This window comes from Taudactylus pleione, unplaced genomic scaffold (assembly GCF_031769625.1).
Source record: "Taudactylus pleione unplaced genomic scaffold, aTauple2 ptg000046l, whole genome shotgun sequence".
NCBI lineage: Eukaryota > Metazoa > Chordata > Amphibia > Anura > Myobatrachidae > Taudactylus > Taudactylus pleione.
In genome coordinates, this window is record NW_028284448.1 from 5,376,132 (window position 1) to 5,403,929 (window position 27,798).

At 42.9% G+C, this 27,798-nt stretch overlaps 1 protein-coding gene across 2 annotated transcripts in view; it reads left to right on the forward strand.

Annotated features, from left to right (window-relative positions):
• CRYBG1 (crystallin beta-gamma domain containing 1) overlaps positions 1-27,798 on the forward strand; it is a 396,888-nt gene that overhangs the window by 166,265 nt on the left and 202,825 nt on the right. The window contains exon 1 of one of the 2 annotated variants that reach the window (XM_088460441.1): positions 3,119-3,369. The exons of the other annotated variant lie outside the window; for it this stretch is intronic. Coding sequence (XP_088316567.1) covers positions 3,367-3,369 — 3 coding nt within the window. The 5' untranslated portion in view covers positions 3,119-3,366. Of the gene's footprint in view, positions 1-3,118; positions 3,370-27,798 lie in introns of those variants that run through there. 2 annotated transcript variants of the gene reach the window in all.

Here is a 27,798-nt window from a genome sequence, read left to right on the forward strand (position 1 = left end):
CTGCCTAGTTATCATTTTGGGGATGACAACCCTACGCCATTTTTGTTTTACTTTTTCATCTTCTGATATACTTTTAAGCCACAAAGCTGATCACCGGGGCCGGCTCCCGGCCCTGCTCTGCCCGTCAGAGCAGAGCAGGAGTAGGGGGACCGTCGGGAATGCCCTGATAACTCTGAAGATGGTGTTATTATCACAGGCATTTCACACATTTTTTAACAATTTATTTTTAGTGAATCTCAGGCAGATCACATTTCCAATTACAAGTATAGGAAATGCGATATACATACTAAAATATGCAAATTAAAGGGCATACAGTAGTTTTTCACAAAAACTACTCCAATTGCCCTTTAATAAATTTATGTGATACTAAAATAATGTGAAAAGGGTGTGAAAACAGCGTTTTTAAAAAAAATTTAAAGTAAAAATAATATTGATATTTAGATCCCCTAGACATTTAAATACAGAGAGCATTTAAATTACTAATATACAATACATAAATAATTTTAATAGACACTACAATATACAATACAGAGTACATTCTGTGACCTGTATACAGCATACATGCATACTCTAACAATCTCATCTCTGGTGCATGCAGCAATGAGATAGTGTTTGAAAGGGGAGTACTGTCTAGCCTACTGCTGTAAAAGTCATAGGCAAAAGCAGGGGTGGGTTTTCCGTCTGCCTGAAAACCCCCTCCCCAGCCCACACCATGACCACAATAGAAATAGTAATAAAATGGAATTCTACTAGCGCTGCATGTTCTTCTCAGTATCATAAATGAAATAAATATGTGGATTTTTTAACATGTATCAGCCAGTAATAAATAACCTGTGCACCAATTAGGGGATTTGGAAAACATGCACTGTTAGGGATGCACTGCTATAGAGCCCAATATTTACATATATGTCCAGGACAGTGCTAGGTTCTTCTGCTGCTCCCCCAGACTCCCGGACTTGCTCCCATGCCCTGGAATCGTGCTCACATCTAAAATAAAAAAGGAAGGCCCTACTGCCACATCTAATGGCTTACTGTGATCACTGGTCCTGTATATGCTAGAATTATGACACACAATATACTTTGTATGACGCATATTAAAGCAGGATAAGTGGTAATTATGCCCTCTTCATGGACTGGCCACAATCACTCTAAAATCACGCCTTTGGAAACCCCCCATTTAGAAATCCTGCATTTGTCACTGAAAGTGGTAAACAAACCCCCTTGTGATTTCACCACACCAACATCACAAAATGCTGGGGGTGGGTGTGGGGGTGGCGGTGAGGGTAAAGTGTATAGTGTTGGTACTGAGTAGTATACTTGTCTACTGTTTAGTATGGTATGGTATTGTATAGCATGTTTGCGCACCCTCCCATAAAACATATTCTGAAAAGAAATATATAAGTATATAATTGTATTACTTATATTGACAGATTAATTCTCAGATAAGGTGATGCAATCCGAAACCTTTAATATTGGATTGGTCAAAAAGGTGTAAACCGCTTTTGAACTTGAAAGGCTTAAGCAATATCTATTCTTTACATACTAGTAAAGGGACCCAGGATATGCCAGGTCATCTCAGTCTGTACCACCCCACCCGGATTTCCACTCTGTCCATCCCCATCCCCACTTTTTGCTGCTCCTCCTCTGCTCCAACAGCTGCTTGTTCACCCCGACCCACTGATCCCTTCACCCTCCATCCCCAACTTCCCTCCCGCTCCATCCGCCACTGCTCTGTCATATGCTGCCCCCATTCCCCTTCTTAGTCCTGCCCCTGCTGTCATACTTACCCCATTCCTGGTGGCCAGCTCAGTCCTCCTCTTCTGTGGCTCTAGGTCTGTCCCGTCTCCCTCACAGTGGGAGTTATTAGGGCCAGAGCAGTAACTAGACTTTTTGGTGCCCTGTGCCAGAAAGAGCATTGGCGCCCCCCTCATTTTTCAAACGGACATAATGCACCCAAAAAAGGGCCATGGCTTCATGGGGAAGGGCCAGAATGATAATAAACAGAAATTTGACAGGCCCAAACAGCGCCCCCTGACCTGTGGTGCCCTGTGCGATGGCACCGGCCGCACTACCCTAGCTACGGCCCTGATTAGGGCGCACACCTCTGCCCCCACTGTGCACGCATGTTGGAGACAGGACAGGCTTACACAATTAATATATAGATTAGGTCTGTCAGATTTGAAAGGGGCAATTCAATTGTCAGCGATGTTCAACCAGGCATAATCACAATGTCTGGCTATGAAATGACTGCATTTTACATTAAGGATTCGTCCGTCATTTTCTGTGCACCTTTATGGGGTATTAGGAAACATGAGCACAGATATATCAGCGCCGAGTACCTTTGCGACCATTCAGGAGTCACTTTATGACACTTTGGAGAGAATTTAATTCCTCCTTAGTTTGTTCTGTGTGTATACAAATCATACAATTAAAAGACAGTTGTAGCTGAATTTAGAGAAAGGACAGACTTTGGGCATAAATTGGCAGCAATGTGACATGTTTGTCACCAGGAACCGTGATTTTTTCATGATTTTATCATGTGATTATATAAACAGATGTTTTTATATGGAAACTAAATTAGGTGGTAAATATATGTTATATACAGTAGGTTACTGGCAAATAGTAAAGTCGTAAAGCAGTTCATACTGCACTATAGAATACATCACTCAAATGTAGTTTTGTTAACCTTTTTTGGTTTCATCTATTTTTTTGTCTTATTTTTTAGAAATTAAGATTACAGTTTTAACTATTTTGTTTTAACCAAGATGCAGTTCTATTTTGAACGATAAACCAGTACTGTTCATATTAATATAACAGTACCACCTGTACATGTTATGTAATGAACGTGTAAACAGTTCATTGGTATAAGGCAATGCAGTGATTGTCATTGAGGTTTCACTTCTTCTGTAAATGAAGTCATACATTTTTTTCTTTTTAAGATTACATAGAACCTAGTAATTAAGTAAGACACATTCTGCATCTTCTGCCAAATGACGACTCTGTACTTGTCCAAGAAGCTTTGTCAGGAAGTTTTCTGGCACACCCACCCTGGAACACACCTAGTTAACCCTTTCCACTTACAAAAACACAGGTAAGCTATCACTGGGAACCTGAAAACTTGACGCCAGCTCTCAGCTGTGTCATCTGACTCATCTGCCTTCTAAAGTAGCCTTTGTGAAGCAGAGAAGACAATTCATGTCTCAGTCTTGAGAACTGAAAGGGAGAAGAAAAGGAAATATAATAAGTTGGAGAAAGCCCCCAGAGGAGAAGTGGTTGTGTATATCCGATCAGTGTTCTACCTACAGTTACTTTGCTATTTGATGCACACTCTATTCAACTACCAGTGGCTGGATTGCTCTGTTTGCCATGGTAAGTGTGAAAAACATCATAGTATCATTGAATTTTGCTTGTGGGCCATTTGTGCATTGAGTAATGATAGGACTGTGATGATGAGAATATAGAAATACCTTGTGGTGTTTGTAAACAGAAGATTCAGCTTGTTAGTCTTCATACTGTATGTGCTGAAAACAGATGCTTCTTTGTATCTTGTGAAGCTTGTCTGACTAGTATCTGTTTGCCTTAGTAAGGGTGCTATTTAGGACAAAAATGTGAAATGTGCTCTCCATGGAAACAGTTCACACAACTCTAAAGAACCATGGCTGTCTGCGCAGTACGCGGCTTCGTTTTTATAATGTACGAAATGTATAAATAAAAGTCATGTTTTGTGGTTTTTCTATTGAAGGTCCCCACTAAGACTTATCTAGGTGAGATAAACGTGCTCATGTATAAACATCACCAAGACCTTCTCAGTATGTGTATGGTTATTGAGCAATATTTTGTACAACATTACAAAGCTGAGGAAAATTACTCAACAGTATAGTCAGTGTTTTACACCCAACAAAGTATCACCCTTTGTTTTATTGCTTGTTTAATATACATATACATTAAAGTACAGTGTACTCTACTACAGAAACACCTATGCTACACCTAAACCTAATGTAATTAGTACAATTTGCCGCATTGGCTTCCTGTTTTTCTCAAAAAGATCCTTCAATACTTTTCTTCTAGTCACTGTAGTGAGTGTACTTGTTCAGAGCTCCTTGGGGGAATTCCATGCATGATGTGTACAACAGCCTTTATTTTACACTAAGGCAACACTCAGATCATGCACCCTACCTGGTTACAAGTTGTTTTCCCTCTCATATTGGCTGTGGAATGCGAAGCCTTCCTGGGGCAGAGTGAGAAATTAGACAAAGTAAACTTTTACTTATGTTATCATAGAAGTGTTTACAATTTAGGTATATACTGGAGAATATTCTATATTGCCAGTGCGTACTGTATATACTGTAGAATATTCTGTATTTCCAGTGCGTACACTTATTCTGTATATGTTGTTTTTGACTGCAGAGTCCTTGAATCTATGTTTAATACTGGACCCCTCATTATGTCAACAGTGGCTGAACATATATTGTGCCATATAGGATTTATTTTGCAGTATGGTTAAAGATATTGGACCTCATTGAGAGTTGGTCAAAGCGGCCGCACAGTCGTACGGGAAAAGGGGCCGGATATGCAAATGATTCCCTCGCAAGTTGCGTCCCTAAGTTCGGATCGGTAGCTGGCCGACCAAGGGGAGGAAGCGGCCGGAAGACAAAAAAATACGCCCCCTTCTCGTACGCATTGCACGTCATCTCCGGGCATATAAGGATTACTCGAGTCCATCGGGAACCATCGGAACTGGTCGTAGAGCTTAAGGTTAACCATACCCTCTCTTAAGCTCTACGATCATGTCAGTGTAAAAACCTCCCATGTCACATGTGCCATGACGCTACTTTGTTAATTATGCACTCCCATAAACCGTATGCACTCCCATAAAATGATGTTCGCATAATTAGGCACGCCTGTGTTCGGATCTCCACTCCCCCGTTTTCAAGCACCTTCCCCTGTTACCACCCACAAATGCCTCAATCTGTCACTCAAACTACCAACCTGGCTGTGTTCAAGGAGAGAGAAATTTCTGTTCGTAGCGGCTAGTTTGCGCACGCGCATTGCGAACTTTACGCATACGCAGTATAGCGAACATCGGTGGCGTACGACCGTGCGGCCGCTTCGACCGACTCTGAATGAGGTCCATTGTTTCTAATGCTGGGTACACACAGGATGATCTGTTCAGCAAACAATATCGCTGAACGATCTCACTTGAAATTCCTGGTGTGCTGGATGAACGATATTGTTCATCCACATACCAACGATTTTACCAACGATGAATGACCAACGATCGTTCTCCCATATAGTAAATTAACGATATCGTCCAGATTGGCCTGCATGCATGCCTGATGGATGATATCGTTATCGTTCAGTAGGAGTGCGCATTGTTGGTCATTCATTGCATACAAATGGAACGATATATCATTATCGTTCATATCGGAACGATATATCATTCTGTGTGTATGCACCTTTACTCTGTAGCACTGACTCATGGAGCAGATGCAGCTGTGTTCTCTGAGACAGCACTGAGTTGATTTATGTATCAGACTACCTTGTATAGTCCCTGAAACTTCTACTTCTGAAACATTAAACTGAGTTGAGAAAATGAGTCACTTTACAACTTTTATGCTTACTTGTTGACTATTGGAAACAGGTCCAAATAGCAAGTGCTGGTGTTTTATGTCATCATGATCTCGTCCCCGTCTAGTAATCAATCAACTTGTAGCATCACACTACAGGGACAGGGCCACAATTACTTAGTTCACAGTGAATTGCGTTATCAATCCCCCGCCCACTGAACTGTGAAAGTAGGTATGATCTGAAAGGGTTCTCTGATCTCCCGGGAATCAGGGAGAACTCTCTGAAATTCTGCAGTCTCCCAAACATTCCAGGAGGGTAAGTTAGTATGGGCTAAACAGGTCTGTAAAGAATCTGTTATGAGGGAAGCGGTCAGTTACCAGAGTGGAATCAGGATGAAGCCTGTGCAGGCTGAAATGGAGCATAGCTTTAATAAGCTCGTGTATACAGGACATAATCAAGCATAGCTGTAGTCAAGGACAAGTAGGTTCAGTACACAGGTAGCAATGGTAGAAGTAATAAAGGCGAAATCCACATTTTTCATTATCACAGTTGATGAACAGGATCTGGTTGTCTCGTTATGTCCATGAAATTGTCTCCAGAGTCAGTAATTGCTGTAGCTATAGATGTATGTGTACTGGTGTTAATTAATATTGGCAGCAACAGAAGGGGATGAATTGTCGTCAGCTTATCTTTCCTTTCCTGAGAAGAGCAGAGGTTGTGTGATAGAATAAATTTAGTATGCTAGTACCAGAAGAGGTACTTAATGTAAGTTCTTAATGTACCTATTCTTAAAGCAAGTTCCTCTTCTGCGATCTGCTGTAAATATTGTCCTCTTGACTTTGTTAAGACAATTATTTACATACTGTCCAAGCTTTCCACATTACATACAAGATCTCCAGAGTGATATCAATACCTCTCTTCAGAAAGAATGGTGCTCAAATCAAAACCACCAGTAATAGATCCTGAGTACGTGTACTGTACAGCCATGGCCAAAAGTTTTGAGAATGACACAAGTATTGTTTTTCGCAAAGTCTGCTGCTTCAGTTTTTATGATGGCAATTTGCATATACTCCAGAATGTCATGAAGAGTGATCAGATGAATTGCAATTAATTACAAAGTCCCACTTTGCCATGACAATGAACTTAGTCCCCAAAATAACATTTCCACTGCATTTCAGACACAAAAGGACCAGCTGATATCATGTTCTCTCTTTAACACAGGTGAGAGTGTTGACGAGAACAAGGCTGGAGATCACTCTGTCATGCTGATTGAGTTAGAATAACAGACTGGAAGCTTTAAAAGGAGGGTGGAGCTTGAAATCATTGTTCTTCCTCTGTTAACCATGGTTACATGCACGGATATTGCTGCTAGTAAGATTGCACCTAAATCAACCATTTATCGGATCATCAAGAACTTCAAGGAGAGAGGTTCAATAGTTGCGAAGAGGCTTCAGGGCGCCCAAGAACGTCCAGCAAGCGCCAGGGCCGTCTCCTAAAGTTGTTTCAGCTGTGGGATCGGGGCACCACCAGTACAGAGCTTGCTCAGGAATAGCAGCAGGCATGTGTGAGTGCATCTTCATGCACAGTGAGGCGAAGACTTTTGGAGGATGGCCTGGTGTCAAGAAGGGCTGCAAAGAAGCCACTTCTCTCAATGAAAAACATCAGGGACAAACTGATATTCTGCAAAAGGTACAGGGATTGGACTGCTGAGGACTGGGATAAAGTTATTTTCTCTGATGAATCCCCTTTCAGATTGTTTGGGGCATCTGGAAAAATGCTTGACTGGAGAAGGAAAGGTGAGCGTTACCATCAGTTCTGTGTCATGGCAACAGTAAAGCATCCTGAGCTCAATCACAATTTTGCCTAAGAACACAGCCGTGAATAAAGAATGGTACCAAAACATCCTCCGAGAGCAACTTCTCCCAACCATCCAAGAACAGTTTGGTAACAAACAATGCCTTTTCCAGCATGATGGACCACCTTGCCATATGGCAAAAGTGATAACTAAGTGGCTTGAGCAACAAAACATCAACATTTTGGGTCCATGGTCAAGAAACTGCCCAGACCTTAATCCCATTGAGAATTTGTGGTCAATCCTCAAGAGGCGGGTGAACAAACAAAACCCCACAAATTCTGACAAACTCCAAGCATTGATTAGGCAAGAATGGGCGGCCATCAGTCAGTATGTGGTCCAGAATTTGATTGACAGCATGCCAGGGAGAATTGCAGAGGTCTTGAAAAAGAAGGGTCAACCCTGCAAATATTGACTGTTTGCTAATGTAATTGTCAATAAAAGCCTTTCCCACTTATGAAATGCTTGTAATTTTACTTCAGTATACCATAGGAACATCAGACAAAAAGGTTTAAAAATAATGAAGCGCAAACTTTGTGAAAACCAATACTCAAAACTTTTTCCCCATGGCTGTATATTTAGAGAAGTTTAGGACACCTATTTTCTTTTATGATTTTTTTTTTTATCTACAGTATAGCTTCATTTAGTATAAGCATCAAATTTATTTAAGAACTCACGCAATCTCATATACTATTTGTTCACATAAATTTCTATGAAAATGATGTCTTTAGATCAGTGGTTCCCAAACTGGGTGCTGTGGCACCCTAGGGTGCCTCAGGGCACTTGCAGGGGTGCCTCGGGTTGGTGGTCCAGTACCATAAAATTATTTTTAGTTAGTGTGATAGGCAAAACCAGCTCTAATGACTGCCAGTCAAAAAATTTGTCAAAAAATAAGTGCAGCCCTGTCCACCATCACATAACTGAACCTATGGGTGACATATAAGCACAATTTACTCATTTCATTTTTGCTAAATTTCTCAATAAGAAACTTTTGGCTCTGGGGTACCTTGGAAAAAATGCTGTTACTCTAGGGCGCTGTGATTCAAAAAAGTTTGGGAACCTCTGCTCTTGGTGGAGGCCTTCCAAACAGCGTATCCTGCAACTGTACAGCTTTCTTTTCAGAGAGCTGCAATGATGACTGCAGGGGGTAAATTTACTAAAGTGAGAGTTTTTAGAAGTGAGTTTTAGAAGTGATGTTGCCCATAGCAACCAATCAGATTCTACTTAACATTTAACTAGCACCTTCTAGAAGATAATAGCTAGAATCTGATTGGTTGCTATGGCAACATCACTTCTAAAACTCACTTTTTACCCCAGGCGTGGTGGAATGATTAATATCATCGAAATATAAATTAATGTCATCAATGAAATGATCCTAATTCTCTAATTCAGTACCATCTTATTCAACTAAGATGATTGCACAAATCATCATACAGGTTGAGTCTCCCATATCCAAAATGATTGGGGCCAGGGTATTTTGGATATCGGAATATTCCGTATTCTGGAATATTTGCATAAAATAATGAAATATCTGGGGAATGGGACCCAAATCTAAACACAGAATGCATTTATGTGTTATATACACCTTATACACAAAGCCTGCAGGTAATTTTATACTATATTTTTAATAATTTTGTGCATCAGAAAAAGTTTGTGTACATACATGAAATTCATTTATGTTTCATATACACCTTATACACACAGCCTGAAGGTAATTTTATACAAAATTTGTGCTTTAAACAAAGTTTGTGTACATTGAACCATCAGAAAACAATGGTTTCACTTTCTCAGTCATGCTAAAAATATTCCGTATTTCGGAATATTTGGATATGGGAGACTCAACCTGGAATAACAAAATGATCCATATTTTTAAATAACCCCTTAGTGCTTCCTCTGATTGGCCTGGTGAAGCTCACCTAGTAATTAGAAATCCCAGGTAACAGTCTGTGGCAGAGAAGCAACACACCAACCACACAGAATCTTGGCTTCAAAGTTTGATGGGTTCCGCTCCTAATACCTGTTCATGCTCAGCAGAGAAATGCCAATTGTGTACATTGCATGGGTACATTATGGTTAGGGTATACTATGAAACAGGGCAGGTGCTAGGTGCCTCGGCACCCATAGCCGTACCCTGTTCTCCCTCCGCCTTTTTCTTCACTGCGCCTTCCCCGAGCTTAATAATAATTACAGGAGCGGATGGGATCTTCTACAGCCGGACCCTGGCGCACTTGTGCGGCCGCACGCATGGAGCATGCCTTGAGCCGGCCCTGCTATGAAATACATTCAACACTAACCAAATGCATTAGTTGAAACCACTCTCCCAGTCTTAAATACATCCATTTAGATGTGGAAAGACGTTAATTGACTGAGGCTAGTAAGAATGTTAAAGAAAAATATCTATATGCCGCACTTATGGTAGCTCTGACCTCGCGCTTTTTTGTTTGCAAACACCCTCATGGCTAATTTTATTGAACCATTTATATATAATTAGTAGTGCTGTATAATTCAAATAAGCCCTACAAAATATAGAAATATAGTGAAATAAAGGCAGAAAACTAAAATATGCAGAGCCAAATGAGCACATGAAGCACTGCCTGCAAATGATATGCCTGACAATTTAATTATTTTACAGGTATGACTGTGACACTTCATTACTAATATGACATTTCCTAATGGATTCTGGATCAGTTATCCTCAGTCCAGTAAAATAAAAAATTTGTTTAAGTTTATGATAATTTATTAGATTTGAATCTTATAATTATAGGATACAAACGTGTATATCATTCAAGCTTATCATGTCATTTGGATACTACATGTTTTAATAATGTAAGGAATAAACATAATTTTCTTTTATGTCACTATGGTTCATTTAAAATGGAATTACAAGTTATACACTTGTCTTGATTTCTATTTTATGATTCAGGGATCCAATATATTTATTGTAAACCTTCCTATCCAGGATTGCCTATAATTAATACACCTTTGAGCAACCCTGATTTATATTTTAATTATGATAATGTCAAGGACAATAGATGTTCGTTTTCAAACTATGCAACACATCACTCATCGGTCATTGATCTGCTTTGTTTCTTATCAGTTTACAACATGCTGTTACTTGTGTAACTATTTAACTCTGCACATATAATTGTATGCACAAATGTATGGACGCTGACAGTGCCAGAGCAAGGCTCTGAGTGTGCTGGGCCTACCCCCGAACCCGTGATGTAATTACAAGGGGCAGGGCCACCTGCATCAGGAAGTATAGCAATGCCCGGAGCATCCTTAGGACGCTCTAGGCGGCTCTACAACCGATGTGCTTGTCTGCAGTATGCCATTCCAGGCATCTGCAAGCCAAATGCAGGTGGTGTGGGGCAGTGACAGTGCCACCCCCAGTGTCTTGCACCCTGGGCAATGACACCACTCACATACCCCTAGTTATGCCCCTGAATGTTGATGCCATGCTAAATAATTTACAATACATTTGTCACCCACAGAAAATATTTGTAGTACATCATAGCTTCTAGAACAAATCATTAATTTCATAGAGGTTGTGCACTACTTGAAAAATTGAAAAATGTACAGATATTGCAAATTTTCATTGGTCATCCTGCTTGTAAACGGCCTATGTCGCAAACCTCAGAGAGAGAGAGAGAGAGATAGCTTCTAACTGTCATGTTACAGGCTGTGTTTGAAAAATTACATTTAGGAGCTGGTTGGTTGGTAGTTTATCTCTGTCCCAAGTTTTGATAAATCTCCCCCAATATGTCCTAGATTTCTGCGGCTTGCTGGGCTGGGAAGCGGAACCTAGCTTTCTGTAATACTCCACAATAACACCACTGTGATAAAGGTAGACCCAGATGATATCACCTCACATTGATATGCTGAACCAAATCCTCTTGTTTATTCGTCAGGATGACACAACAGACAGCACGCCTGTTCAGCACCAAACTTAAAACATTCAAACTCCTGTGACCCTTTCTATTACTAGACAAGTCCAGCTAGATATACACCCGCTTCTAATTGGCATTGGTCATCCCACTCCCACAATTACAATGCAACACCCTTAAATATTTACTTCCACCTAAGCACTAACAAATGACTTTGCTGATTCCCCCATCTGCGTCTCTGGCTGAGTCTCTAAACCACAGCTCACAACCTGACATTTAACACTAAAAATCCAAGGAGCACAGCTCCCTTTGCCACTAATATATAAATATATAGTGCTATAATGTAGCTACAGCAGCTTTTTTCATTCCAAGTTCCGTTGTGGTTCATATACAGGTGCACATAGATATACAAGTGTTGTATATCAAATTGGTCAGCACAGTCTGCCGATGCATCCTAGTCACATCGGGATGTGAGTGTAGAAAGAGAAAATATGTAAAGTTATGTGTGGATTGTATAGACCCGATGTAATTGGTGTTACGAATTCCGATGCCTACTCCATGTGAGACCCCTAGAACCCGGCTAGCGAGATCTTCTGCCAATAACCGCCGCCCGTTGTTCCATTAGAACTAGGATACGTTCACCGGTACTTAGGCGGCCGCCTGGACTTATGCTCAAGATAGTAGCGGCTCACATGGAGATACAGGAGAATTCAACAGGTAAAGAATGTACAGTTAGAACTGACACAGTTGATGATTGTAAGGATACTGATGGTACAGATGTTGTGAGAGTACAGTTTGTTTTTTTGGGCAATAGCTTGGGAGTCGATGGTGTGGCAGCTGTGCCGATGGTGCAGCAATGGTGCGGCAATTATGCCGATGGTGCGGCAATAGCTGTAGATAAACAGTCTAGGGTTAGTAAATGGCTCTGAGAGCCGATGGTGCAGCAACTGTGCAGATGTTGCAGCGATGGTGCCGATGTTGGGGCAGTTGCCGTAGATAAGCAGTCTATGGTTTGATGATGGCTTTGAGAGCCGATGGTGCGGTACGTGTGCCGATGTTGCAGCGAAGACGTATGGTGAATGATGGCAGCATGGGAGCTGCTAGATGCGGCCAGGAAGCCGTTTGGAGATAGGTGGTAGCAGGGAGGCTACTAGGAGCGGCCTGGAAGCCATATGTGAACGGTGGCAGCATGGGAGCTGCTGGATACAGCTAGGAAGCCGTTTGGAGATTGGTGGTAGCACGGAAGCTACTTGGAGCGGTTAGGAAGCCGTTGTTGGAGTTCAGTGAACCAGAGAACCGGAACAACCTGATGCTGCAGCCAGGCTGAGGGAACTCACCGACACTCTGTAATGCAGCCTGTGTCGCCCGGTTGACACAAGCAGCTGAGATGGTATAGGCAGGGGCCTAAACAGCAGACAGGTGGATTCAGATGCTGCAGTAACACATAATGGAGGCAGTGAGGTGGAACACTGCAGGTAAGAAGATAGATGCAAACAGACAGGACTGTGGTATATTACTGCAGGGCTGAATGGAAACAATAACCAATAACCAAAGTACTCAGTAGACCGGCAAGCACTAGGAACTGAACACAGTAAACATATACTGGTAGGGACACAGTATAACCGGCAATGAGATCATGGCTGGGTGTCTACTTATGAGATGCAGGATCCAATCAGAAACCATTCCTGGAGAGTGATTCCTAATGAAATGGCATGTATGTACCTGCTCTGCAAGGAGAGAGCTAGTTAATTAGTGAACACATGAAACAACACAAACGCAGACAGAACTGAATGACAGGCAATGAATTGACACAGACAAGATAGGATTTCCAGCTTCTTGCAAAAAGCCAGAACAAGGATAGGACATGATGCAGTATCTCAGTAACAACTAAGACTGGGAATTGCCACCAAGATGATTTGCTAACCGCAAATCCTAACAATTGGGTAGAATAGCTTATGGAGGTTACATGGGTGGTTCTGGATTTGATAAGCTTGTCTGAAGAGGTGCATTTTCAGGGAAAGATGGAGGGGGAGGGTATTCCTCAGAGTGGGTGCAGGTTGAAAAAAAGTTCTCTAACCTCGAATTGGAGCAGGTAATAAGTGTGGATGAGCAATGCAGATCTTGTGCAGAGCGGTGAGGTTGAGCTGGGAGATGTTTTGAGATAAAGGTCTAGCATTTAGATACAGTACTAAGTAAAATATCTAATCCAAATTTACATTTTCACTATTATGAATGTCCTTTTTTACATTATTTATATTGAAGCATTTGTACAACTTACAGAGTTCACAAGAATGATGTAATAATACCTAATGAAACGTACATTATGAGTTCATGGGAGTACATATAGTATAAAGACATATTTGTTTTAAAACTAGTAAAAGGTAAAATGAGCCTGAGGATGAATAGTTACCAGTAGTGAAATATTTACATATACAGTTACATGTACAGATACACACCTTGGTCATCTCGAGCATCCTGATCTTGTCATGGACTCCCATGGTTCCAATGTTTTATGTTCTGTGATCGCTCTCTCTCTCTCTGATCTTCATCATTCTGTGGTGTCAATCCAATTAGGTGCGAGTTGCTGATTTTTTCTGCAAATTTGCATTGCAAATTAATTTTACAATCCAATTAGCAACTTGCACTGAACCAGTCAGAGTAAACAAGCATATTTTCATTTGCATCTCCCTGAGGGTGAGAGATGGTAGGGAAAATCTTTATTTTAAGGTTAAAATGTCGGGACACCGGGCAGAACCCCTTTGACACCCCCCTAATGACTAATTAGGCAATTAGAAGTTTCCAATTAGCTAAATTAGTCCAATAATTACATGTCATTTTTGGGGATTTAATAAAATGGCCTCAAATGACCCCAAAATAAACTATTTCATTGCTTTATGCACCCCAAATTTAACTAGAGTATTTATTTTTTATCTCTATAATAAGCGAGAAAGTATGTATGTCTGTCCATCTGTCTGTTTGTCCTTTATGCACAGCCAGAGTTTTGGACCTAGCTCCAACAAATGGCAGGGTGGTATAGTTTGGCCAGGATTAGGTTTTCGCCTAGGTTTGAACTTCGTCAGAGCCACACACTGTCACCCAATCCCTAAAAATGAGGACTCTATTAAATTACACAGGTTTCGGGGGCTGGCTCCAGTGGAAGTTGGCAGTCCGCCAAAAACCAGTGGGGAAGCTGCAAAAGTATCCTGTTAACCTCAGTCTGAGCAAACTTGATGACTCATGCAAGTTCATATTAAATCCAGAGCCTTGTGTTTGCAGGCAAGGGCATAACTAGAACTTTGTGGGCCAAATAGTATGATATTAAAAGGCCCCCATCCCCCAGAGGTAACAAAATATATACATTGCCCCCTCACAGAACCCGTTCATGTTTTGCCACACAGAGCCCACTCAGGTTATGCTACACAGTAGTATCCCTTATACACATTATGCCACACAGTAGTGGTGCCTCTTTTTCATTATGCCACACAGTAATGCCCCTTACACTACACACTAATGCCCTTTACAGATTACTATTACCACACAGGGCATTACCACACGGTAATACTCTTTAAAGGGCATTACCACACAGTAATGCCCTTTACAGATTATGTCACATAGTAGTAGTGCCCCATATAACACATTCCAAATGAGTTCCCCTTACACATTATGCCCCCCCCCCAACTTCCCTGTGTTCCTCCAGCAGCCTCTCGCCTCCCCCTGTGTGCCATCAGCTGCCAGCCAGCAGTTGTGGATTTGGGGCTGGGCCACCAGCTAATAACAGCTGTCGCACCACCAGGCAGTCGCAGACATGTACAGACGTCGGTCACGAGCCAATCGAAGCTCGCAGACTGACAGCCAATCAGGAGCCACCACTGCTGATTGGCTGCTGGTCCGCGAGCTCTCCATGACTGCCTGCCAGTGCGCCAGCTGTAATCAACTGGTGGGCTGGGACCAAATCAACATCGCTGACACCCGGGCCCCCCTCGATGGTCCTGACTGGACCGGCCCACCTTGTGTGCGTGACTAGGTGCAGGGAGAGCTGCGAACCACAGAGGCAGCTTGGGCACCAGCCGGACCCCTTGCACCCACGTTAGTTACACCAATGTTTGCATGCATGTTAGGAAACAATGGGGTCCTTTTCAAGGTCATTGGAATGGGGTTATAGGCGAGGACAATGTAAACCAATAAAGGCTGCAGGTGTACTTCAGGGTCCAGTCTTCAACTCAGGCTAGTGAAAAATAATTACCTTTTATATTTTTTTTTTACATTTTTTTTAAAGTCACCTCAAAGTACCCACAAAAGCATCTTTTTTCCTACTTTTGTTTTGTACTTTTTAATTTTATCCACATAAGAGTAAATGTAAAAAGTAAAGCTTTTTAGAATTTCTTTACTTAAAAAAAAATGCACAAATCTGCCATTTAAGAGCATTTAAATCCTTCCAGTACTTTCCTTATGCCCACTAACAGCATTTCTGTATGATTCTGCAAGCAAAGGCCCTCATTCAGAGCCGTACGCTCTGAGCAGAGCGCACGCTCTGAATGAGAGCTGCCCTCCATAATTCTGGAGCGTCCTCCTGGACGCTCGTATAGCTGTGGGTCACCACCCACAGCCTATACGAGCGAGCAGTTTGATGGCCGCGATGGTCGTGACCATCGCGACCATCGAAACTGCGAGCCGGAGCCTGCGGTTGAGGTTTTCAACCGCAAGGCCCGGAGTGATTTTGGTCTATCAGAGCCAAAATCACTCCCACTGACATCACTAGTGATGTCAGTGGGCCGGCTTCTGACGGTAGGCGTTCCCTTGGGAACGCCCCCGTCAGGGAGGCACGCCCACCAAAGGGGGCGTGCTGTTAATCAACATCGACAGCACGCCCCCTTTGATCAGACACAACGAGCGAAGGACTTTCCTTTGCTCGTCGCGTCTGGCGCATGCGCACGACGGAGCTCCCTCCGTCGTGCGCATGCTCAGTGCAGACCATCGACCCACTTGCGAGCGGACAGCCGCTTGCGAGTGGGTCTGAATCAGGGCCAAAATTGTCAGTTTTGTGCGGTCCAGGAAGGTCACTCCACTTTTTCATGCACTTCTCTCATATCGCATTTGGCTGACATATCGCAAACCCCCGCTGCGAGTACCGCAAATAGGCATTTTTAATAAAATTGTAGAGTTCTCGGGTGCACGCATTCGCGCATAGTCTGGAGTTTCACTCGCAACTCGCACCTAATTGGTTTGACCCCTCTGTATGATCTCTATTGATCAAGCCTATTTATTAATATGTGGCCTTAACAGTGATTTTGCTATGACCATTTATCACAGCAATAGTAAATATGCCATTGCCTACATTTACCACTAAAATCTTGACAAGCCATCTGAACGATTGGCACGACGATCTTGCTCTGAGAAAAAAATATAAAGCAAATTTCAAAGGATTTGAACTCAAGTCCTGTGGACTAAGGAGCAGTGATTACATAAAGTGAGGTGATGTTTGTTTTGGCTACAGTTCAGTAAGACTTCAACATAATGTATTTGTCTAGTCTACACACACTTCCTGGATACAATCAATCCCCTGCAACCGTGAGGTATATAATGGTGCATACACACGGTCAGATTTTTCCTTCAGATCTGAACGATAACAATTTAAAAATCGTTCAGTCGTTCATATCTGAGGGAAAATCTGACATATCTGACATGCCTGAACGATGGACGATGAACGATGGGCGTTCCCGATGGTCAGATAACGATATCGGACATCTGATGTGTTTGCAGTCAGACTTGGACGGTTCCATTCATTTTAATGCAGTCAAAAATCGTTCAAAACTTTGGTAAAATCGTTCAACTGACAAATCTGACCGTGTGTATGCTCCATAAGGCTGGGAAACAACAGCAAAAAAGCCTGATTATTGTGCTTTGCACTCTAGTCTAGCTGTTCTTGTCAGCTGACTTTGTGGACTTTGGCTCTTGGCTTCTTGTGACTTCCACACTGATTTCCCTGGCTTTGTTCCTGACCTTGTCCTTGGATCATCAATTGAATTACAGAAACAGATTCCAAAACAGATTCCTGTACTGAACTGTTGGATTTGTCTCTGATTCGCTCTCTGTTTAACCCCCTCGGCTACCAGCAACTGGGATCCAAGACTCAATTTACACAGAAGCCTCTGAGCTGTACTATCCGTGACAACAATACTCGTCTGCCTCTGCCATACTGGCCCAGAGTGATCAGGATGGTATGCGAATTCAAGACACAGCTAGACAGTTCACACATGCACAGTGGGCTGGAAAGTGCAGACTTGCATAAAAATAGTTTTAGTTTTTTTATTATTTATTTATTTTGTTTTAATATAGGGTGTGTTCACAAAAGATGAGGCTTTTTGTTGTTTAATAAATAGACCTATGTGACATCGGTCTCTTGGACAGTATACTAAAGTAATAAAAGATGCTAGTAAGGTCATATTGCTTATTGTTGTTTCTACTTTTTTCCTGAAGTATGTGAAACTATGGCTTTTGTGTTCTGCAAGATGTTAAGGCCCCCACACACGGAGCGATATAGTGGCCCATCCGATGGATTGGAACGATATCGCAGCTATATCGTTCCGTGTGTGGGCATGATTTCGTTGGCTGCGCACTCCCGTGGGGATGTCAGACGCTCCTCCAGACCTTTCTCCATGCACAAGAGATCTGGACAATCGATGAACGATCCCATGCTGGTCTGTGCGGGTTGGGGGGGAGGCAGGGGAGGTGGGTAGGCGGCATATCAGGCGCCTGAGCACCGGATCACTCCGTGTGTGGGGACCGCTCGATATGTCGGCTGTCGGATCGTGGATAGTATTGCTGGGTACACATTGAACCATGTGTACCCAGCTTTAGTCTTTAAACCATTACAGGATGCGATCATAGCGCACTGAAGTAACAAATCTGTAAAGGTGGGTACACAGTTAAAACCTATATCTGCAGATTGAGTGATCTGCAGATATATCTGCATATGATGGTTGTTCATACACACTGAACAATCATCATCTGTCATTTGGCCATGGGTCCCACTGGTCAGGGGGCGTGTCACACGCCCCTCCTTACGGCCTCTGCAGCAAGTGTACGGGAGGTCAGCTGTCCACCCATACACACAGCACGATGCCCCAATATGTCTGCAGATATATTAAGCATCGGCTGTGCAGCACAGCCCATGCGATATAACTGTGATCAATGCCGTTCACAGACATATCGCTGGTGCACACTGGCTGACACACACAAGATGTATTGTGCGATCAATTGATCGGCCAATATATCTCCCAGTGTGTACCCAGCATAAGTGTAAAAGTTCAACTTTAAAAACACTGTACTATTTTGGTAACCGTTTTCTAAATATATTACTACAGTAAAAAATATAATAATAGTAATATTATTATTATGGATTCTTTACTTTGTGAAGATATTTTCCTTCCAGAATTGGGGTTATTGGATACTTTATTATAATTTATACACCCAAACAATTGTATTTACTGTACAGTTTCAATTTTAAGGACTTCACAGTAACAAAATAAATCCATTTATGGTTTTAAATGTAATTAATATTATTTGCGATTTTATAAATTGATCACCTATATGAGTTTTTGTTCTTCTCTTATTTTTGATTAAATTGCAAAACTATTAGTTGTAGCACACCAGTGAGACAACTAGCTCTAATTTTGTAAATTATTTAATGAATTAGAGCTGGTTTTAACAGTAATATGACTAGTCATTAGTCTCACATATTCTAAGGCATACTTTAAGGCCAGTACAGGCCTGTTAGAACAATATCATCCATTTTGACAAAGACACGCAATAAAAATAAAATAAAAAAAAACAGAGCTACACGGTTTGTCTAAACTCCTGCCTGGTTGCTGTTGTTCAGATTAAATTTGGTTCTGTTTGGAGGACAGGGCCTTAAGGTGCCCATACACAGTGCGATTTGTATACAATGCGATCTCGTATATGATTTCCCTTGAAGATTCTTCCCTTGAAATTCTTTACGATTTGTGCCAACAAATGATACGATTGTACAAACCAGCATACGATTAGATGTGTCGTAAAGCGATTCCAAATAATTTAAGATATATCGTATGCAGCAAACAATCTCACGATGCATCTGCTGGAATCTCAATAGGGGAGGGCTTATCTAGGGGGTATAAAATGCAGCATCCATTTTCGATCTGGGCACACTCTGCTCTGTGACTAGTGAGGCTTAGTTTTATACCTTGCTGAACGCTGTACATTGCTAGTGTGCTTTGTTTTGGGGTTGCCTTTAACAAAGTGTGTTCTATACTACATTCTGTGGTAATGGATTCCTATCGCTATAATCTTCTGCTAGCCTATGGCTATCTGAGGCTGATAGGTGAAGGCACTGAGGAGAGGAGGAGGATGAGGTCTAGCTGGACAAAGGAGTGGCTGATGAGGAGTGGCTGATGAGGAGGGAGACTCGCTCCCAAATGCCACCGTTGATGGAGATTAGGGAGAACAACCCGGATGATTACCGCAACTACCTGCGTATGGATGATGGCACCTTCCAGGAGTTGCTGTGTCTGGTGACCCGCTATTATCCAGAGGCAGGACACCGGCATGAGGAGGGCCATCCCGGCTGAGGAGAGGCTCAGGAGAGGTACCCTGAGGTACCTGGCTACAGGAAGGTCCATGGAAGATCTGAAGTTTGGGACCCTCATTTCCCCCCAGGCTTTGGGGTCCATCATCCCGGACACCTGTGATGCCATTGTCAATGTCCTGAAGTTCCACTACTTTAAAGTGAGTAAAAACACTCTCTGGTGAAAGAAACTGTTTTTTTTTATTATTTATTTATTTTTTTCCACACTGAAGGAAAAAATCAACCAACATGGCTGTAAATATCTATAAACGTATTTTTACTTAAAAGCACAACCAATATGGCTGCTTTTTAATGGTATTAAATGTATAAAAACTGCTATATCAACAAGTTTTATCTCTCCCAATAGCTAGGCAGCTGCATGGTATACGGTGTGTCAGATGACGGATTGAATAGGCTAAGAAGCACATGGTGCAAGTGCAGATTGAGGCCTCGGCATTCCACCAACCTGTCCTTGCGCCATGCTTTTAGTGGCCCTGTCAAATCTGCGTCATCCGCGCCGTATATCATGCAGTAGCTATTGAAAGCAATAAAACTTGTTGATACTGAAGCAAAAACCTTCTGAAAACTATTTTATCCTTTTTAGGACTCAACATATTTTTAGTCATGTAAAATAACTGGTATATCAACATGTTTTATCTCTCCCAATAGCTAGGCAGCTGCATGGTATGCGGTGTGTCAGACGGTGGATTGAATAGGCCAAGAAGCACATGGCGCAAGTCCAGATTGAGGCCCTGGCATTCCCCAATCTGTCTTTAGTGACCCTGTCCAATCTGCATCATCCGCACCGTATACCATGCAGTAGCTATTGGGAGAGATAAAACTTATTGATATTTTAAATTTACTATAATTTTAAAAGTTTTAAAATTGGGGTGGCTCCTCATCCTCCGCCAACATGGCTCTGTAAAGAACCTCAGAGGAGGATGTGGAGGGGTTGGTGGGTTCGGGAGTAAGGTAAGTGGGATGGGGTGTAGGATGGGATGGGGTTGGCCCCAGTTGTGTGGCCTAGTAGCTTGGTAGCCGGTAGGAATGGGATGAGGATGACCCGTAGCATGGCTGCACTGTTGTCAGGGGCAGAGGATCATCAGTCAGCCTTGTTGTGGTGCCCAGCTGCTTCAATCTCCCCTGGATCACTGTATCGTAGATGATCCTCTGGGCATGGATTTGTTGAGTCTCATCCATTTCCCGGAGTCTACTGGCTATATGAGTGCCCAGGAGGTCGAACATGTCCGGGTGCATTTGTAGCCTGCTCAACCTGTTTAAGCAGCGGATCTGGCTGCGCCTGGGTCTTGCGCTGGTACCTACGTCTTGAAGCAGGCTGAGTAAATTCAGCCTTGCTCTCGCTTCGGGTGGCCATTTGCGGACTAGTGGTGAGGTCGAGGTCTGGGGTTGTATTGGAGGAGAAAGAGAAAAGAAAAATGTTAATAACATGCTTTCTAATATTTTATTTTTCCTTCTTTATTCTAGTTCCAAACAACGGTGGAGGAGTGGCAGACCATTGCTAAGGACTTTGAACGTAGGTGGAATTTCCCCAACTGCGGTGGAGCCATTGATGGCAAACATATCCGCATTAACCCACCTGCCCACAGCGGATCCTTTTATTACAATTATAAGGTTTTTTTAGTATAGTGCTATTGGCAGTAGTGAACGCCAATTACGAGTTTATTTTTGTTCATGTGGGCAAAAATGGCCGTGCTTCTGATGGAGGGTCATTTAAACAAACCCTCTTCTATGAAAGACTAAACACCGACCATCTGATTTTGCTAAATACAGAGGCAACGAAGCACGGCCTAAACTACATTTTTGTGGCTGATGAGGCATTTGCTCTCCATGAACACTTGCTGAAACCATTTGCGCAAAGGGGCCTGACGAAAGAAATCTTCAATTACTGTCTATCCAGGGCACGGAGGATAGTGGAAAACACCTTTGGCATTCTATGCAACCGATTCAGAATCTTTCATACGGCTATAAATCTACGTGTGGACAAAATAGATTCTGTTGTCTTGGCCTGCTGTGTCCTCCACAATTTCCTCCGCAAAACTTCCGACCTGGACCATCCACAGGAGACATTGCAAATGCCCTCTGTGGCCCCATCTGCAGTTGTGGAGTCTACAGGGACTGTGCAGGCTAAAGAGGTCAGGGAGCAATACCTGGCCTACTTTAATGGAGCGAGGGCAGTACCATGGCAGGAGGACAGTATCTGCTAGTGTGATATGGACAATTGTGGACTATTAAACTTTTATAAAACATTTGGCATGGTGTGTATGCACTATGTCTGTACTTACCACATCCAAAGAGGACGGAAGTTCGGTTTCAGCAGTGTCCTCTTGCTGCTCCCCAGGGACACTCTCGACCATGAGCGCTTGGGAAGCTTGCTGCGGCTCCTGCTCGTGCAGGAACTTGAGGAGGTCGAAGTACCAAAAGTTACTGGTGTAGACCTCATCGGCCCAAACTCCAGATGTCCGCGACTCCTGATGTTTTTTATTTTCTTTAACGTACACCATACGTAAATTTTGTATTTTGGTTTTCACCCACTTCGGGGAAGCCTCGTCGTGGAATGGCTTGTTAAAAGATACAAGCTCTTTAATTGCAGCAGATCTCTTGTATTTATTGCTGTAGTCGGGCCCCTTTATGCACCACAGACATTCGTGGGTGCGATAGCACTCCAGAAAACCGGTGACAAATTGGCGCTCTCTTGCACTGGTTATTTCTGTGGGAAAACGGAAATAAAAATGTTTTTAAAATTTTAATGTTTTAACAGTTGAATTATTTTAATTAGTTGATATGTGTTCTTTTTAAATTTTAAAGTTTGAATGTTTTGCCAGTTTAATTTTTTTAAATGAGTTGATATGTTTTTAATGTGTTCTAAATAAATTTTTAAACCTGTATCAGTTTATTTTCATTTTTTTTTCTAAACAATTGGGGGACATCTTGCATTGGGTACACTGTCATACATTGGCTGCGGCAGTGGGTAAATTGCGGGTGCGGTGGATATTAACCATTGATGGGCTAGTACATTGTTGGCATAGGGTACAGTGGGGGTTCAGTGGTTAAAATACATAATGGGGGTGCAGTGGTTAAAATACATATTGGGGGCAGTGGTTAAATACACATTGGGGGTGCATTGGGTAAAATACACATTGGGGCTGCAGTGGATAATATGCATTGGAGTGCAGTGGTTAATACACATTGGGGGTACAGTGGTTAATATGCATTGGCGGTGCATATTAACCAATAAATTTGCCTGTTAATACGTATTGGAGGTGCAGTGGTTAATATGCCATATTGGTGCAGTGGTTAATATGCATTGGGAGGGCAGGGGTTAATACACATTGGTGGGGCAGGGGTTAATACACATTGGTGGGTGCAGGGATTAATATGCATTGGGTGTGCAGTGGGTAAAATACACATTGGGGGTGCAGTGGTTAATATGCATTGGTGGGGCAGGGGTTAATACACATTGGGGGTGCAGTGGTTAATGTGCATTGGTAAGGCAGGGTTTAATTTGCATTGGGGAGCAGTGGTTAATACACATTGGGGGTGCAGTGGTTAATACACATTGATGGGGCAGGGGTAAATATGCATAGGTGGGGCAGGGATAAATATGCATAGGTGGGGCAGGGGTTTATACGCATTGGAGGTGCAGTGGTTATTATGCATTAGTGGTGCAGGGCATTGCAGGTGCAGGGGTACATTGGTGGCTCAGGGTATACATAGTAGAATACAGACGAGTACTCACTTTTTATATGCAAACCTCCGCAAGAGACGATGCTGCTGCTTCTCACTTCTCCCGTCGTCTGTAACAAAATGGAGGAGGGGAGTGGCCAGGGACATCATAAATCGCACATCGCAATTGTACATCAAGCAAAACAGTGTGCGATGTGTGGCAAATACTACATGATAGGTCGAAATCTTACTGCAGATTCAGTTGATCTGCGATGCCGATACCCGATGCCGGGGACACGCATCGCCATTGTAATTGTAGTGGAATACGTCACTATTTACACGATTGGTCGTTACGAATGATCGAAAACAGGCAAATTGTGTAAAAAAATCGCAATGTTCTATAAAGAAATGAAACCAATTATTCACATAAAATGCCCTGAGGAACATAAGAGAGCATAGGTTACTACCTGTACTTCTATATTTGTAGGGTAGTCTAAAACTTATCTAATTTAACCATAGACATGAACGAGTCATCTGTCCTTAGTGTTAGCAGAAATTGCTTTGCTATTTAGGCCCGTATTCAATTAGCGGCGAAAAGTCGGAATCCGCGAAAAAGTATCGCGGATGATGTCATTTCGCCAGGTGGAAACTTTTCGCCCTATTCAATTGCAAACATTTTTCGCATGCATGGAAAGTCAATGCAATGTAATAGGCGAAAAAGTTTTGCCTCTGAATAGGTGGTGGAAAAAAGTGCTAAATCTTTCTTTTGGGGTGCAAAGGTGGGGAAACCACTCAGAACCCTTGGTACAGTCCCCCAAAGGATAACTGTGTCAAAAAATCCCTAAAAAAACCCTTATGAACACCCCAAAAAAGTACTTTCATTTTGGGGGCGAAAAAGTTCAAAGTTGGGGTACAAGCCTAAAAACTAGTGAAATAGGTTTTTGGGGGGTCTGCAAGGATGGTTCAGGTGTTTTTTGATTGCAGGTGTTTTTTTTTTACAATTTTTAAAACTTCACTTTTGAGACTTTAAAACATGCTAGCACCCATTTTCATGTACCCCTATTTTGACAGGACTACTTTTTTCACCAAAAAATACTGCTTAATGCCATTCTTTACCACTAGTACAAATATTCTATTTAGAGACTATTGACACAACTTAAGTACCCCAAATAGCTATATTAGGGCTATTCGGGGACCTCTACATTGATCCCCAATGTTAGTGCATCTTTTGGGGGGGGTGTCAGGCTCATTTCATACAGCACTTTTCGCCTATTTGAGTTTTGCCGGGTTGTGTTTTCGCGTGTTTTGAAATTGAATACAGCGAATAGCGGGTGCCGCGCACTAAAAGTTTTCGCGGCCAAAACACATGAAGACTGTGAAAAGTACGGCATGCGGAAAAGTATTGCGGGTGCAAAACTAATTGAATACGGGCCTTAGTGGGAAGGACATCTGGATTAGCAACTAGACCATAATGGCTTTGGTAATTTGTCACACATAGCCTTGGGTTCACGAATCACGACCCAACCATTCAGGCATGCAACTAGGGCTGGATTGCCCAGAATTCCTCCACTCACCCCATTGAACCACTTAGCATACTGTAATTCGACATTACCAACATGTATAGCGGTGCGGCCCCAGCACTTAAAAAAATAAATAGCTGCTGCACATGCCTAGTAATGCTGGCAGCAGCTCCTACCTTCAGTCTTGTTAATGCATATTTTGTTTAGCTTAATCATAGTCTTAGTCATCTTCCCCAGAAAGCGATACGTTACTAATACACACATATGAGCAATTATTGTGGTACGGTGGTAGCATAGTATAATATATGTGTTTGTATGTATTATTGTTAGAAGATATTATTGGAACATACTGTATAATATCATGCGTGTGTGTGTGTGTGCACTTGAAATATATTCTTTCTCTCCTGATTTTCAAGGTCTACATGTTTATCTTGTTATATAGTCAGCTAATACTGCCAGCATCTAAGGTCATAGGGCCTCATTCAGAGGCGGTCGTTAGATACAAGCGGTCGCTCTGAATCAGGGCGGCTGCTTGCATCCTGAACGGCCGCCTCCTTGTCGATCGTTAAGCTGTGGGTTAACACCCACAGCTCTAACGAACGACATGGGTGATGGTCGCGATGGTCAAGACCATCGCGACCATCGGGGCTTACGACCAGACCCTAGGGTAGGGTCTGGGCACTCGTAAGCCCCAGGGAGCTTCCTGCTCTGTTCGAGCAATGATGTAAGTGGGGCCGCCCCCAAACGGCAAGCGTTTCGGCTGGAACGCCTCCGTTTGGCCGGGCACGCCCCTGGCCCACCCAGCAAACGGGGCGAGCTGTCACTCAACATCGACAGCTCGCCCCGTCTGCTACGAGATCCCTAACGACGGAGCACCTGTCATTAGCCGGGTTTCGCGCCTGCGCACGACGGAGCCGGCTCTGTCGTGCGCATGCGCTGTGGGGCAACAGCTGAGCGCTCACAACCGCCTCTGAATGAGCTCCATGGTGTGTACTACACTGAAGGCAAAATCACCAGCATGTGCTTTCTCTTTCTCTTTGCATTCTCTGAAATGCGCTGTCTCCATTTTAAGTCACTGGCAGCAATCTGTATATCATTTGTGAAACTTTGCTTCATTACTACTAGTAGCACCTAAATGTGCAACATATCTTTTATTGTTGTGCGGTTAGAGACAAAAAAAAAATAGGCGTTAAACTGGTGGTCTTTTTTTACTTGCCCCTCAACATACATGTGGGTACCACTAGCAGTGGATTTTTTCTAATCTACAAGTTAAGAGCTCATTCTCAGAAATAGTAGTTAAATATTCAAGGAGTTCCAGGAGCTCAGCCACTACACGTCTTCAGTCATTGGCTTCCATGCTCAGAGCCGCCAAGAGCCAAGGCGGGCCCCGGTAATAGGGGGAGTGGCCTAATCTCAGGAGGCGTGGCCACACCCCCTTGCCGAAAAATATAATAAAAAAAAGATTTGCAGCGCCACGGAGCGATGCTGCGCGCCGGGGAGGGGGGTGCTCTGAGCCCCCTCAGCCTGGTGCAAAGCCAGGGGGGGCGCGATCAGTGTGATCACTCCCCCGCACAGGCATAGGAGACTGCTGTGGCTGCTGCTTAGCAGCCACGAGCAGTCTCCAACTGCAGCTCAGCACACGCTGTGTGCTGGGCTGCTGTGAAGGAGGGGGGGGCGGCGTCGGACCCGGGCCCCCGCCGGGCCCCTCAGGAAGCCCGGGTAATCTCTACCCGCCCCCCCCCTCTCGGCGCCCCTGTCCATGCTATGCCCCTAGTAAAAAGAATTTTAATAGGCCCCACAGTCACAAACACATATGAATGTCATGCAAAATATTTTTGCTATATTTTCTGCTACAGCATTGTTTAAAGTGGCTGACATTTAAAGGCTGTGGAGATTTATGATGTTAAAGGTTGTGCTGTCTGATCAGGCAATGAACTACATAGCGAAGCTACAGTACACGCTATAGTTTTTGAGGAATGCAACATATTTGTGACTAATATGATTAAAAAAAAACATTCTAGTTCTACTGAGGTACATTTTTGTAATACAATCTACAGTAAGTATATATGAAAATACAATACATTATTTCTTGTCACTACAAGCATACATTAATATATTTGGAAAATCAAATATCCTCTGTTTAACCTTCATTAATATCAGCCGACTATTGTGACGATATTGGATCAGAACCTCTATACACACCTTCCTATACCTTCTAATATCCTGCCTATACCTTCTAATATCCTGCCTATACCTTCTAAGGATGACGCTAATTTGCGTACGCAGTCATACAGTAAATAAAGACTTAGACCTGGAATCTGTGGTTCCAAAGCACAAAGTATTATTCAAGTAAAAGTACAGTCAGTTACACGCTATGATCTGTGTACAATTTAGCGCAAAGGAATTATACAGACCCAAGTACAGTATACATACGCAGCGCCTCTGGTCCAGATGTTAGGTATCAGCAAGAAACCCCTCGTCCGTCAGCATTCAGCATGAAGACCAAGACCCAGTGTTTGAGCACACATGTTTATACCCCCCCAGAATAGATAGGACAATAGAGAAGTTTGTTGCTGATATCATTGGTTCCCAGGGGAGAAGCATCTGTTACAGAGCATTTAACAGGCTGGTTCAAATAGACTCACCCAGCCTCTAACAGCTGGTGATCTCTGCCCACCCGCCCCC